The sequence below is a fragment of the Euprymna scolopes genome, chromosome 41 (genome assembly GCF_053919585.1).
Source record: "Euprymna scolopes isolate OS-2025 chromosome 41, ASM5391958v1, whole genome shotgun sequence".
Classification (NCBI taxonomy): domain Eukaryota; kingdom Metazoa; phylum Mollusca; class Cephalopoda; order Sepiida; family Sepiolidae; genus Euprymna; species Euprymna scolopes.
In genome coordinates, this window is record NC_136522.1 from 7,795,635 (window position 1) to 7,809,818 (window position 14,184).

At 38.2% G+C, this 14,184-nt stretch overlaps 1 protein-coding gene across 1 annotated transcript in view; it reads right to left on the minus strand.

The window, feature by feature from the left end:
- The window catches only part of LOC145266327 (uncharacterized), a 231,629-nt gene that overhangs the window by 155,899 nt on the left and 61,546 nt on the right, over positions 1-14,184 (minus strand). Inside the window, exons 8-9 of the mRNA XM_080121913.1 lie at positions 9,920-10,056; positions 1,051-1,193 (exon numbers count right to left, since the gene is read on the minus strand). Of these exons, the coding sequence (XP_079978039.1) occupies positions 1,051-1,193; positions 9,920-10,056 (280 nt within the window). The remainder of the gene's footprint in view (positions 1-1,050; positions 1,194-9,919; positions 10,057-14,184) is intronic.

Sequence of the window (14,184 nt, forward strand, 5' to 3'; positions counted from 1 at the left end):
ACTGAATAAACATTTTACATTAAATAAAAACACTAAAAACTTATCCAGTTAGGTAGAAGTGTAACTTATCTTGCCTTTGGTAACATTTATTTGTTATATATTTGTTTTTTGACTACTTTATCAAATCTATGTGTACAGTAAAACAAACCTTAAATCCGACTCGGTTTTTCTTCCTATTTTATAACAATACATTTATTGGAATTACTTTTCAAACAATGCTTGTTTTCTTGTTATTTTTTTTATAACTGTTTATTTCTTCTGTCATGAGATTAACCAAATCCCGCTGTCTCCTCAACCACACGCCAGTCGTAGCCAGACACTTTTTGTCTTCGACTTTAGACGTACATCATCGACGCGGACTTTTCTTCAACCACGTGGTGTCCTCCCCACCTTTTTTTTTGTGTGTCGTGCAAGCTCGCGCACGCTTCCTTGACAATAAACTATATCCGATTGTGAGGCATAAGCTTGCGGGCTTTGGGGAGTGTGGAGCCCCGCTTAATAGCCATTGCTCCCAGGTCCACTTTGACCCGGAGTGGTAGTACCTGTTAGAGTCCCAACTATGGGTTAAATAGAAACCGACTTGAAAAAAAAAAAAATTCTATTTAAAAAAAAATCTTCAAAATCACTGGATTCGGCATTAAATAATCTGAAAAGGGTTGATATGCCGTAAAACAAAAACAACCAACCTATGTATATATGCACACTTTCTAATATTCATGCGTGATGTTTTTTTTTGTTTTTTTTTTTGCTAATATCTTCGCAAGCCAGCTATCCTACAACTGCTGCTGATATTTTCACACGCGCTCATACGCGCTCTATTACAGTAATACATGTCAGGATAACCTGGCTACAAACGAAAATATTAACTGTCGTCTGCCGAATTGACTGAACGTTTCGCCATATTCCGGCGGGTTACGTAAGCTGTCGGAATATGCCGAAACAATATTCACGAAAAAAAAACGGGTTGTTTTCTGCATAAGTACCACAGATTGTGTAACAATAATCTAAATGCAGTTGGATATAAATACTAAGAAATAAGTCGATACATACTGACTTCGGTCACAGCAGATCCAATAAACTCTAGAAGCATCGGTTTTACGTAAACGCCAAATGTGGTCACAAGGGTTTTCCATTTTGTTTTCAGTTCTTCGTCAGAGCATTTGAGGTCACTCACCATTTTCTTCATCGTATTTCTAAAACGTAAAAAGAAAGTAGTTTCTGTTAATAGATATAAAAACGGATTTATTCATTGTTTTTTAAGCTGTCTCCATATAAATTACCTCATCTTGAATAAGATTACCTTCATGCTTTCGCAATCATCAGTGCAGAAAGTGACGATTGCCGCTGGACGAAGTATTCGAACACTACCGGAAAGCAACTGATGACTCCATTAGCCAACGTACACGAGAACTAATAGAAATGTACATTTATAATGCTAAATACCGGCAAAACGTTAATATCAGTATATATATATATATATATATATATATATATATATATATATATATATATATATATATATATTATGTCCTCTTGGCAGTACTTTGCAAACTAAGATTCTATGAAGGGGGTTGTCAACGACTGCAGGCACGCTTGTGGTATTTATTATTTGCTCCCCCACCAAGCAAATTAGGCACAAGGCCGATTTTTAATGTGAGGAGTGAAGGGAGGGGGAAGGGGAAAAGGGGACCAGCTCCCGAGAGGTGGGAAATGGGAGCTGGTTAAAAGTCAGACATGTGGGGTTGCCCTCACATCTGGTCTTTGCTAGTCATAGCTAGTCATAGCTTGCAGTATCTGCCGGAACAGATGGTATTTATTTGCTCCCCCACCGAGCAAATTAGGCACAAGGTCGATTTTTAATGTGAGGAGTGAAGGGAGGGGAAAGGGAAAAAGGGGACCAGCTCCCGAGAGGTGGGAAATGGGAACTGGATCGTAACTGTTGGTATGAAGGGTTGCCCCTACATTGACCAAGCTCAGATATGTGGGGTTACCCCCACATATGGTCTTTGCTTGCAGTATATGTCGGAACAGATGGTATTTATTTGCTCCCCTACCGAGCAAATAAGGAACAAGGCCGATTTTTAATGTGAGGAGTGAAGGGAGGGGAAAGGGATAAAGGGGACCAGCTCCCGAGAGGTGGGAAATGGGAGCTGGTTAAAGGTCAGGCATGTGGGGTTGCCCCCACATCTGGTCTTTGCTAGTCATAGCTAGTCCTAGCTAGTAATAGCTTGCAGTATCTGCCGGAACAGATGGTATTTATTTGCTCCCCCACCGAGAAAATTAGGCACAAGGCCGATTTTTAATGTGAGGAGTGAAGGGAGGGGGAAGGGGAAAAGGGGACCAGCTCCCGAGAGGTAGGAAACGGGAGCTTGTTAAAGGTCAGGCATGTGCGGTTGCCCCCACATCTGGTCTTTGCTAGTCATAGCTAGTCATAGCTTGCAGTATCTGCCGGAACAGATGGTATTTATTTGCTCCCCCACCGAGCAAATTAGGTACAAGGCCGATTTTAAATGTGAGGAGTGAAGGGAGGGGGAAGGGGAAAAGGGGACCAGCTCCCGAGAGGTGGGAAATGGGAGCTGGTTTAAGGTCAGGCATGTGTGGTTGCCCCCACATCTGGTCTTTGCTTGCAGTATCTGTCGGAACAGATTGTATATATTTGCTTCCCCACTGAGCAAATTAGGCACATGGCCGTTTTTGATTGTGGAAAGAGAGGGGGAAGGGAAAGGGGAACCAGCTCCCGAGAGGTAGTAAATGGGAACTTGATCGAAACTGTTGGTATGAAGGGTTGCCCCTACATTGACCAAGCTCAGATATGTGGGGTTACCCCCACATATGGTCTTTGCTTGCAGTATCTGTTGGAACAGATGGTATTATTTGCTCCCCCACCGAGCAAATAAGGCACAAGACCGATGTTTAATGTGAGGGGTGAAGGGAGGGGGAAGGGAAAAAGGGGACCAGCTCCCGAGAGGTGGGAAATTGGAGCTGGTTAAAGGTCAGGCATGTGGGGTTGCCCCCACATCTGGTCTTTGCTAGTAATAGCTAGTCATAGCTTGCAGTATCTGCCGGAACAGATGGTATTTATTTGCTCCCTCACCGAGCAAATTAGGCACAAGGCCGATTTTAATGTGAGGAGTGAAGGGAGGGGGAAGGGAAAAAGGGGACCAGCTCCCGAGAGGTGGGAAATTGGAGCTGGTTAAAGGTCAGGCATGTGGGGTTGCCCCCACATCTGGTCTTTGCTAGTCATAGCTAGTCATAGCTTGCAGTATCTGCCGGAACAGATGGTATTTATTTGCTCCCTCACCGAGCAAATTAGGCACAAGGCCGATTTTAATGTGAGGAGTGAAGGGACGGGGAAGGGGAAAAGGGGACCAGCTCCCGAGAGGTGGGAAATGGGAGCTGGTTTAAGGTCAGGCATGTATGGTTGCCCCCACATCTGGTCTTTGCTTGCAGTATCTGTCGGAACAGATTGTATTTATTTGCTTCCCCACTGAGCAAATAAGGCACAAGGCCGTTTTTGATTGTGGAGAGAGAGGGGGGGAGGGAAAGGGGAACCAGCTCCCGAAAGGTGGGAAATGGGAACTGGATCGTAACTATTGGTATGAAGGGTTGCCCCTACATTGACCAAGCTCAGATATGTGGGGTTACCCCCACATATGGTCTTTGCTTGCAGTATCTGTCGGAACAGATGGTATTTATTTGCTCCCCCACCGAGCAAATTAGGCACAAGGCCGATTTTTAATGTGAGGAGTGAAGGGAGGGGAAAGGGAAAAAGGGGACCAGCTCCCGAGAGGTGGGAAATGGGAGCTGGTTAATGGTCAGGCATGTGGGGTTGCCCCCACATCTGGTCTTTGCAAGCCATAGCTAGTCATAGCTAGTCATAGCTTGCAGTATCTGCCGGAACAGATGGTATTTATTTGCTCCCCCACCGAGCAAATTAGGAACAAGGCCAATTTTTAATGTGAGGAGTGAAGGGAGGGGGAAGGGGAAAAGGGGACCAGCTCCCGAGAGGTGGGAAAATGGATCTGGTTAAAGGTCAGGCATGTGGGGTTGCCCCCACATCTGGTCTTTGCTAGTCATAGCTAGTACTAGCTAGTCAGAGCTTGCAGTATCTGCCGGAACAGATGGTATTTATTTGCTCCCCCACCGAGCAAATTAGGCACAAGGCCGATTTTTAATGTGAGGAGTGAAGGGAGGGGAAAGGGAAAAAGGGGACCAGCTCCCGAGAGGTGGGAAATGGGAGCTGGTTAAAGGTCAGGCATGTGGGGTTGCCCCCACATCTGGTCTTTGCTAGTCCTAGTTACTCCTAGCTAGTCATTGCTTGCAGTATCTGCCGGAACAGATGGTATTTATTTGCTCCCCCACCGAGCAAATTAGGCACAAGGCCGATTTTAAATGTGAGGAGTGAAGGGAGGGGGAAGGGAAAAAGGGGACCAGCTCCCGAGAGGTGGGAAATGGGAGCTGGTTAAAGGTCAGCCATGTGGGGTTGCCCCCACATCTGGTCTTTGCTAGTCATAGCTAGTCATAGCTTGCAGTATCTGCCGGAACAGATGGTATTTATTTGCTCCCCCACCGAGCAAATTAGGCACAAGGCCGATTTTTAAAGTGAGGAGTGAAGGGGAAATGGGGACCAACTCCCCGGGGAGTAAGGGAGCTGGATAGTGACAATTGGTATGAAGGGTTGCCCTTACATTGACCAAGGTCTTATATGCGGGGTCGCCCCCACATATGGTCTTTGCTTGCAGTATCTGCCGGAACAGATGGTATTTATTTGCTCCCCCACCGAGCAAATTAGGCACAAGGCCGATTTTTAATGTGAGGAGTGAAGGGAGGGGGAAGGGAAAAAGGGGGACCAGCTCCCGAGGTGGGAAATTGGAGCTGGTTAAAGGTCAGGCATGTGGGGCTGCCCCCACATCTGGTCTTTGCTAGTCATAGCTTGCAGCATCTGCCGGAACAGATACTACACTTTGATCTTGACGCCCGTGCCGCCGAGGCGCACGCTTGTGGCTGACGAGTTCGATGCAGGACAAGCAGGTTTGACCACAGCGGCTGCAGTCAAAAGTCATGTCAGCTGTGGCTACTGAGGCTTCCTGAATCTTCCTCCTCCAGCGCTTCTCCGGGAGATCTCAATATATATTATGTACATACACAGTATATATAGATAATATATATATACACACAGTATGTATATAATATATAGACAGTATATATGTAGTATATATGTAGGGGAACCTTGGGCAAAATGAGATAGCGGGGTAAAACGAGGCACCACAGATAACTGAAACAGAGAGAGAGAGAGATAGAGATAGAGAGAGAGAGAGAGAGAGAGAGAGAGAGAGAGAGAGAGAGAGAGAGCTCTTTCGTGAGGAGTCTGATCAAGAGATCATATGGTAACGCCTTGCCGCCAACGTCTTCCATTGTTTTATTCAGTCCCGTACATCAAAAAGGGGTAAGTATTCAAAATTTATCTATTTCGATCTGTGACGAAATGTACTCTGAGAGTGCAGAAAGCTGGGTAGCCTGTCAAGGGGACTGTAGGAAATGGGCACACTACGGCTGTGCAGGTCTAGACGAATGCAACAAGACCCCAATCTTCATTTGTGAGTTCTGTGAAGACTGACTTATTCAGATCAAGATCCGTCTCGTTTTGCCCCATGGCTGAAAGGACGACAAAACAGCGAAAGCTACAGACAGTTGCTTGACGAGAAAGCCCTACCAAGGATAAGAAGAGAGATGGGGGAATGATTTCGTTCTACAGCAAGACAATTGCAGCATCCATGTGTCAAAACTCATGAAAGAATGGATGGCTAAAGTGAATATGACTACTTTTAAATGGCCTGCAAAAAGCCCAGATCTAAATTTAATAGAAAATGTTTGGAAAATGCTTGCGCAACTTGTCCATGATAGACCTGAAATTACGAAAGAGGCTCAACTATAGGAACGAATACTAGATGCAAAAAAAACAACTAATAGAAACACGTAGATATGTTATTTTGCATATGTTTGATCCTTATAAAGGGAGATTGATAAAAGTTATTGAGAAGAAAGGTGATATTACAGACTATTAACAGTTTTTCAACGATGTCTGAAAATAATGTCGCGTGTGGTTTGTAAAAAATGATAAACATTAAATATTTTTTCTTTCCTTTCCGATTTTCTTCCATTTTTATTACAGGTATAGTCTTTATATGTTTATGCTATTCTAGTGAAGGAATTTCACCACTCTATAGTACTCGGAAAGTCGAACACTAAATTGTCCGAAAAATATTGTCGGAACCCTGTAGGAGCACTAAGAACAATGCCGGAAAACTGAAAGTTTATAAATATTCAGGTGAAATAAAATCAGAATTAAAAATGGTATTCGTGGGAATTAACGGGATACGGGTAGGTCTAGTATGTATAGAATTTAAGAATTCCAAAATCTGAATAGTATGTTTAGATCCAGTAGATATCTCACTGCTGATGCAATTCTCTATCTATATAAGAGCCAGGTACGTCCAAGGATGGAGTACTATATATATATATATATATATATATATATATATATATATATATATATATGTATATACACTTGCGCTCGATATTATTCATACCCCCCCCCCTTGAAAATTGAGTTTATTAGGTGTAACTTTGTAAGAATTTATTGTTTACGTCCATATTGATACATATTTTTAATAAACCTCTTCTGATCATTTTCGTCATTTTAAAATCTCGGGATACTTGTAATAAAAGAAATATACAGCTATTTATAAAATCTGCAATGTTCAAAAATAATCATACCCCCTTATTTTTTCAGTATTAATCGAGTTTCTGACTGTTTGTTTCCTGTTTGATTCCTATTTTGAATGCTTTTATACACCCTTTGATTAGTTTCATTTCGTTTTTTACATTTTTCAGAAATTAAAATGATATCAACTGAAAACCAATAAATGAATAACAATTATTAGAATGGGGAAGAAAAAAGAGCTTAGTAATGATCTTAGGACTAAAATTGTGAATTCACATAAGGATGGTTTAGGTTACAAGTCAATTTCCAAGAAATTTGAGGTCCCTACAGCAACAGTACAGAGCCTCATCAAAAAATTCCAGAGCCACCACACAACAAACAACTTGATTGGTAGAGGAAGGAAAAGGAAACTGTCTGCTAGAGCCACCAGGAATATTGTAAGAAGTGTTAATGCAAATCCAACCACCACTACTAAGGACATTTTAGAAAATCTGGAGTCTTCTGGCATAAAAATATCAAGGCAAACATTGCAAAGGACTCTGCATGAAAATGGTCTGAAAGGAAGAAGACCAAGAAGGACTCCATTGCACACCGGAAAACACCTTGCAGCACGTATAAAGTTTGCTAGGACCCATGTGAATTCTCCAAAGTCCGTTTTCTCAACTATTTTGTGGACTGACGAAACAAAAATTGAATTGTTTGGCCATATGGATGCTTCTTACGTTTGGAGGAAGAAAGGAGAAGCTTACAACCCAAAGAACACCATAGCCACGGTGAAACATGGTGGTAGTAGCCTAATGTTTTGGGGCTCCTTTTCGGCTAGTGGTCCAGGTAGTTTGGTCAAGATAGATGGAACTATGAAGAAGGAGCAATATTTGGAGATACTCCAGAAAAACATTAGACAGGATGCGGAGAAGCTCCATTTAGGACCAAACTGGGTCCTTCAACAGGATAATGATCCAAAACATACTGCCAAAATAGTAAAGAAATGGTTTGAGGATAATCAAATTAATGTTTTGGAATGGCCTAGCCAGAGTCCCGACCTGAACCCTATCGAAAACCTCTGGCACATATTGAAAACTGAGGTTAAAAAGCGGAAACCTAGAAATTTGAGGGATTTGGAGAACTACTGCATTGAAGAATGGTCAAAAATCAGTGTTGATGCTTGTAAAAACCTTGTTGATAAATATCCAAAACGGTTACAGGCAGTTATTAAGAATAAAGGGCATGCTATTGACTATTAGTAAGAGAGGTATGAATAATTTTGAACTAGTGCCATTATTGTTTTTCTTTGTATAATGTTTCAAACTTGCATAATTTATTTATTTGTTGAGTTTAAATTAAATGCTTATGCTTGATTTATTGTTTGAAATCCATTTAATATTGTCTACCTTCTGGTTTGAGCAATATTCTTATAGAAATCTCAAAGATCCGAGGGGTATGAATAATATCGGGCACAAGTGTATATATATATATATATATATATATATATATATATATAAACAGACAGACAGGTGAGGTTTATTTCATGGAAGACAAAGCAGATATAAACTATAGATGCAGTCGAAACATTTTAAAATGCTAAATAATATATATATATATATATATATATATATATATATATATATATATAGAGAGAGAGAGAGAGAGAGAGAGAGAGAAAGAGAGAGAGATTAAATATAATTCGGCTTAATGTAAATATTAATGTAAACCTCCTCCCCCATCCACTTAATTAGCCACCACGTGATCATAACAAAATATATATATATATATATATATATATATATATATATATATATATATATATATATATATATATGATGATAACAAATGTAATTTTTTAAATATTTTAAGGCTTAATCTGTCTGAGGATGACGGAAATGTTCCGATCGAAAGTGCTCCCTAAACAAACATACGGATCCGACCTATATAATTAAAAACACAAAAAAATGATGATTCGGATATTGTAGAAATTTAAAAAGAAAATAGTCAAACCAAAAAATATCGCGCTTTTCTATAGCACATACACACACGCGCGCGCACACACAAATATTAATTATTATCGATAATATTTCCTGTGATATAATTAAGTTAACATGTCTCTAAAATTTTCTTTTAATATAAGTTTACTAATTAAATAAGACACATTATAGAAACTTTATATAATTGTGTTTGAGTTTGTAATAAGTACTGATTCAAGAAGTTTTCGTCGAGATCTATTCCGAATACTGTTGTCGAGTTTAACTTGTTTGAAGTTGAAAGAATGATCATGCTCTAATGAATAAGAGAATAACGCATTTAGTGGATCTCCATTGTTCTATATTCACTAGGCCTTTTCCCTAGTTCCCTTTAAATTCCACTAACGTATATTTTATGACAATTAGGGCGTGTGACAGTATCTGGATGCTTTATAGCTTGTGATATTGTTTGTATTATTGGAATTATTGTATTATTGGCGTGGGTGGCTAATGAGAGAAGTGTCTGCTGTGTATGATTTTTGCTTATTGTTTCTGGAAAATATTTGTGTGGCTTTTTTCGTTTCTTTTGTAGTCTTTTGCTCGAAAGTCTAAATTATACTTTCATCTACCAGAGCAATGGTTTCAAAGAATTTACATTTCATATGGATAGGAAGAGTTGACGTCCAGATTTCTTTCCCTTGTATACGGAATTCGAACTAAAATAAAAGTGCACAGTCTTCAATCAAGAGAATAGAAAAACTATCACGTATGAACACGCGCACGTATGTATTAAGACGTTTTGTTTGTTTTCTTTATCGCTCATGGGTAAGTACATAACCTACTCGATTTAATCATTGACGAAAAAATAACATAAAGATTAAATCCTCTCTCTCATTACTGTTGTTGAGTCAATTTTTGTACTCGAGGAGCAACTATTTCTCATTCTTTCTGTCGATATCATTGTAATATTAATAGCTGTTTTAACAGTAAATCTGGTTCTTCTCGTTCTGGTCAAAGTTGAGATCCGACACAGATGTCCATAAAGTTTCTACTTTCTAGACTCCTACCCCCAAGAGATGCTGAGAACATCTCTTAGCATTTTGGCGTTGAATTTCTTTTTTCACTGGTGTTAAATGCATTGAAAGCAACTTTATCTTTCTCTAAAGAAAAATTGATAGTATATTTGATTTATGAGAATATAAAAGATGATTTATAAAAAAGAAATTCATTTACATACTGAAGAACCTCCTCATTTATTTCAGAAAAGTTATTGACGGTAAGGTGACACAGCAAACGTTTTCCAAAACCAAATAATGTCCAGTTGACGATACCAATCTTTTCTAAGGTAGCAGTATAGCTAATAATGTTCGCCATCTGAAAAAATGTGAAATCATTTGTAAAAAAATTTGTTAGGACATTGAAAAAAATATCGAAGCATTTAGAAAAATATGTCAAAATATTTGGAAAAATTATTAAATATTTAGAAATAATGTCAAAACGTTCAGAGAACTCTGTTAAAACATTGGAAAAAATGTTAAAACATTTGAAAAAATGTTAAAACATTTGAAAAAATGTTAAAACATTTGAAAAAATGTTAAAACATTGGAAAAAATGTCAAAACATTTGGGGAAAATGCCAAAACGTTCCAAAAAAAAAAAAAATGTCAAAAATATTTTTTTGAATGTGAAAATATTTTTAGAATGTCAAAACATTCTTAAAACGTCACAACATTTGAAAAAATGTCAAAACATTTGAAAACAAATACCAAAACATTTGGGATAATGTCAAAAAAGTTTTTTAATGTCAAAACATATTTTTAATGTCGAAATATAATAAGATGATGCTACTTGCCAAATTAGTGGCGTCAGAAGTCATTATCCAACTCAAATGTAAATAAACACTTATTGAATCGTTCTTTGAACAATGAAGTCCTCTCGAGTACAGTGATGATCATATTTATTGGCACGGTAAAATAAAAGTTAAATTTTGTCTAATAAATTCTAAAAAAGGGATTAAATTAAAGAAAATAACAAAGTATATTATGTATTTTTAACTGGCCTTTCCGATGCAGCAATCGGATTTTAGAAAAAATAAATAACAAAGGAACAACAAACATAATTGCAAAAAACCCTTGTTCAAAATTATTGGCACGGCTTTGTTTTTCTTTTAGTATCAGTATAATATCAATCAATTTCCGGTTTACGTGCTTTCTGAACTTTTTTATAGCCATATTATGCTTGTTTAACGCTAATTCAGTGAATAATTTTTTTCAGATAATTTTTAGATAGCGATTTATTTAAACTATTATAAGTGACTAAATTATAATTTTCAATCGCCATGGTTAAAACTAAGGAACACAGCGAAGACGTCAGGAAGCTTGTTGTAGCATGCCATACCAATGGGGAGGGCTATGATAAGATTTCAAAGAAGCTAAACCTTCCCAAATCCACTGTTAGAGCCATAATAAACAAGTTCAAATCGCAAGGCCACGTTATGAGTTTAGAGGGTAGAGGGAGAAAAAGGATTCTTTCCCCAAGAGATGAACGGAAAATTGTTCGACAAGTAAAACAAAACCCAAGGATCTCTGTTGGGGAGATTGTTGATGAACAGAGCACCTCTGGAGTGAATGTATCTCGACATACAGTTGGTAGAGTTTTGAAGAGAGCTGGTTTAAAAGCATGTCGTCCGAGAAAGACTCCCTTATTGAAGCCTATGCACCTGAAAGCAAGGCTAGCCTTTGCAAAACGTCATATTGATAAAGATGTTGCATTCTGGAAACGTGTTCTATGGACTGACGAAACGAAAATAGAGTTATTCGGCCATAATAAAGTGTCTTATATTTACAGAAAATCTGGCGAAGCTTTCCTGCCTAAGAACACCATACCCACAGTGAAGCACGGTGGAGGCAGTTTGATGTTTTGGGGATCCTTTGCTGCCTCTGGACCAGGGCGACTTGTTAAGGTCACAGGTAGCATAAAAAAGGAAGATTATGTTAAAATATTGGATGAAAACCTGAAAGACTCTGCTAAAGAGCTCTCACTTGGTCGTCGTTGGTGGTTCATGCAAGATAATGACCCAAAGCATTCGGCTAAACTGACTAAGAAATGGCTTGAGGACAATCATATTAATGTTTTGGAGTGGCCATCACAAAGCCCAGACCTTAATCCAATTGAAAATTTATGGAGAACATTAAAATTGAGGGTAATGCAAAGGAAGCCTAAGAATCTTATTCAATTGGAGGATTATTGTCAGGAAGAGTGGGCTAAAATTACTACTGAAGAGGGCAACAGCTTGGTTGTAAACTATGAAAAGCGACTGAGGAAGGTAATCAAGGCCAAAGGCTATACAATTGATTATTAAATAAATCGTGCCAATAATTTTGAACAAGGGTTTTTTGCAATTATGTTTGTTGTTCCTTTGTTATTTATTTTTTCTAAAATCCGATTGCTGCATCGGAAAGGCCAGTTAAAAATACATAATATACTTTGTTATTTTCTTTAATTTAATCCCTTTTTTAGAATTTATTAGACAAAATTTAACTTTTATTTTACCGTGCCAATAAATATGATCATCACTGTAATTTTCTGTCTATTGCACCCATTGTTTTCGATCCTTTTGTGGAGGCGATCATCATTCAACTAACGATCTGGTAGGGGGCTCCTTAGGCGACTGGCTATAAACCATCTCCAGAAGGTAAAGCTTGGGAGGATGAATAATCTTTTTTCACAATCGTGCAGTCCCAAATGCTTACTCACAAATGGATTTAAAAAATGGTTGGTCTACAAGCAAATGGCCAATGCCGGTTTTGCCACTCAGCGATTGAGAGCCCAAGTCACCTAATGTCTGCATGCCAAATCTTATTGGCAGATGACCTTTACACTTCCCGTCACAACAAAGTATGTAAATATACCCATTAGAAGATCTGTGGAGAGATGCAACTTATCAGATCGACGAACATCTGGAAATATGAACCACCACCAATAACATCAAATGGAAAAGTGACCTCGTTCTATGACAAAGATATACAGGCGGGAAGATACATAAAAGACAAGGTCATCAAACCAGATATTGTTATATGAAACAAGCCTGAAAGAACTGCGCTCGTTATCGATGTCACAGTCCCAAGTTATTTTGGCCTTAATAGAACTGAACGGGAAAAGATAAAATATCAGAACCTAAAAAAAATAATCTAAAAACGACATGGTCTCTGAAAGAGAGAAATATTATACCGGTTGTGATAGGAGAAACTGGCTTGATAAAAAATTTAAAAAAAAGAATCTTCAGAAATACTTAAAAGAAATCTCTGGAAAACCAAAGCTGTAATAAAATACAGATAGCAACCATAAAGGGAACAGCATGTATTCTTAAAAGAGCCCTCGGATATAAATTTAAATCATAACAGAATCAAGTGTTAGCTCCAGGAGGAGTTAGTTCCCTTGGTTTCTTAAAACTTGCTGAAGTAAAATAAATAATTAAAAGTGAAGTCCAATGTCATGCAACAAATGTTTTCAGTTGATTGATTTGTGTATTTATTATACCACACAAAGAATGAAGCAATGCGTGCATCTACTTAGTTATATGCTATATGCAAGACTGCTTAAGACTACATTTATGGCACTATCGCTTCCCCGGAGAGAGTTACTTGGTTGGGGATCGTCCTAGGAACGCAACCAGCTCTCCGGGTGTTAGACACGATATTAAAACGTTAGGCACATGGAAACAGCAACACAACGGGTCGATATGTCGTCGGCTATAACTGTCTGGCATGGGTCGCTTCTTGTCTTCATTGCGTCGTTACAGGTATCTTTCCACCGTCGGCATAAATGGCATGTTGGAATTTAACGCTTGTACAAACATAGCGAACAAATGCATTTTTATAAAATATAATTTATTTAAGATTTAACAATGAGGAGCATATTTTTATAAAAAATATAATTTATTTAAGATTTAACAATGAGGAGCATATTTTTATAAAAAATATAATTTATTCAAGATTTAACAATGAGGAGCATATTTTTATAAAAAATATAATTTATTTAAGATTTAACAATGAGGAGCATATTTTTATAAAAAATATAATTTATTGTTATATCGTAGATTATATGAATAACAAGTCATTACTGGGGTTGTACAGAAAGGGTTTATTCAGGTAAAAGGTACACACATTTCTAAGCGTCTATTGACAGCTTAGTACTAAATTCTGTCTCCCACGTGAGGAGAGTTTGCTTGTCTTTTTATAGACGTAACAGTCCATTCATTTGAGGGGTGTTGGATCAGTCGATTATATCACCTTCCTCCCAAGCTAAATTCTTCCCTAGAATTTCGCTTCACCATTTTTTTCTTTTTTGACTTTGTCCAAAAAATTCAGTTCTTTTTCTTTTTCTTTCACTTCTCCTTAAAATTTATATATATTTATGACACTATCGCTTCCCCGGAGAGAGTTACTTGGTTGAGGAACGTCCTAGGAACGCAACCAGTTCCCCGGGTGTTAGACACGATATT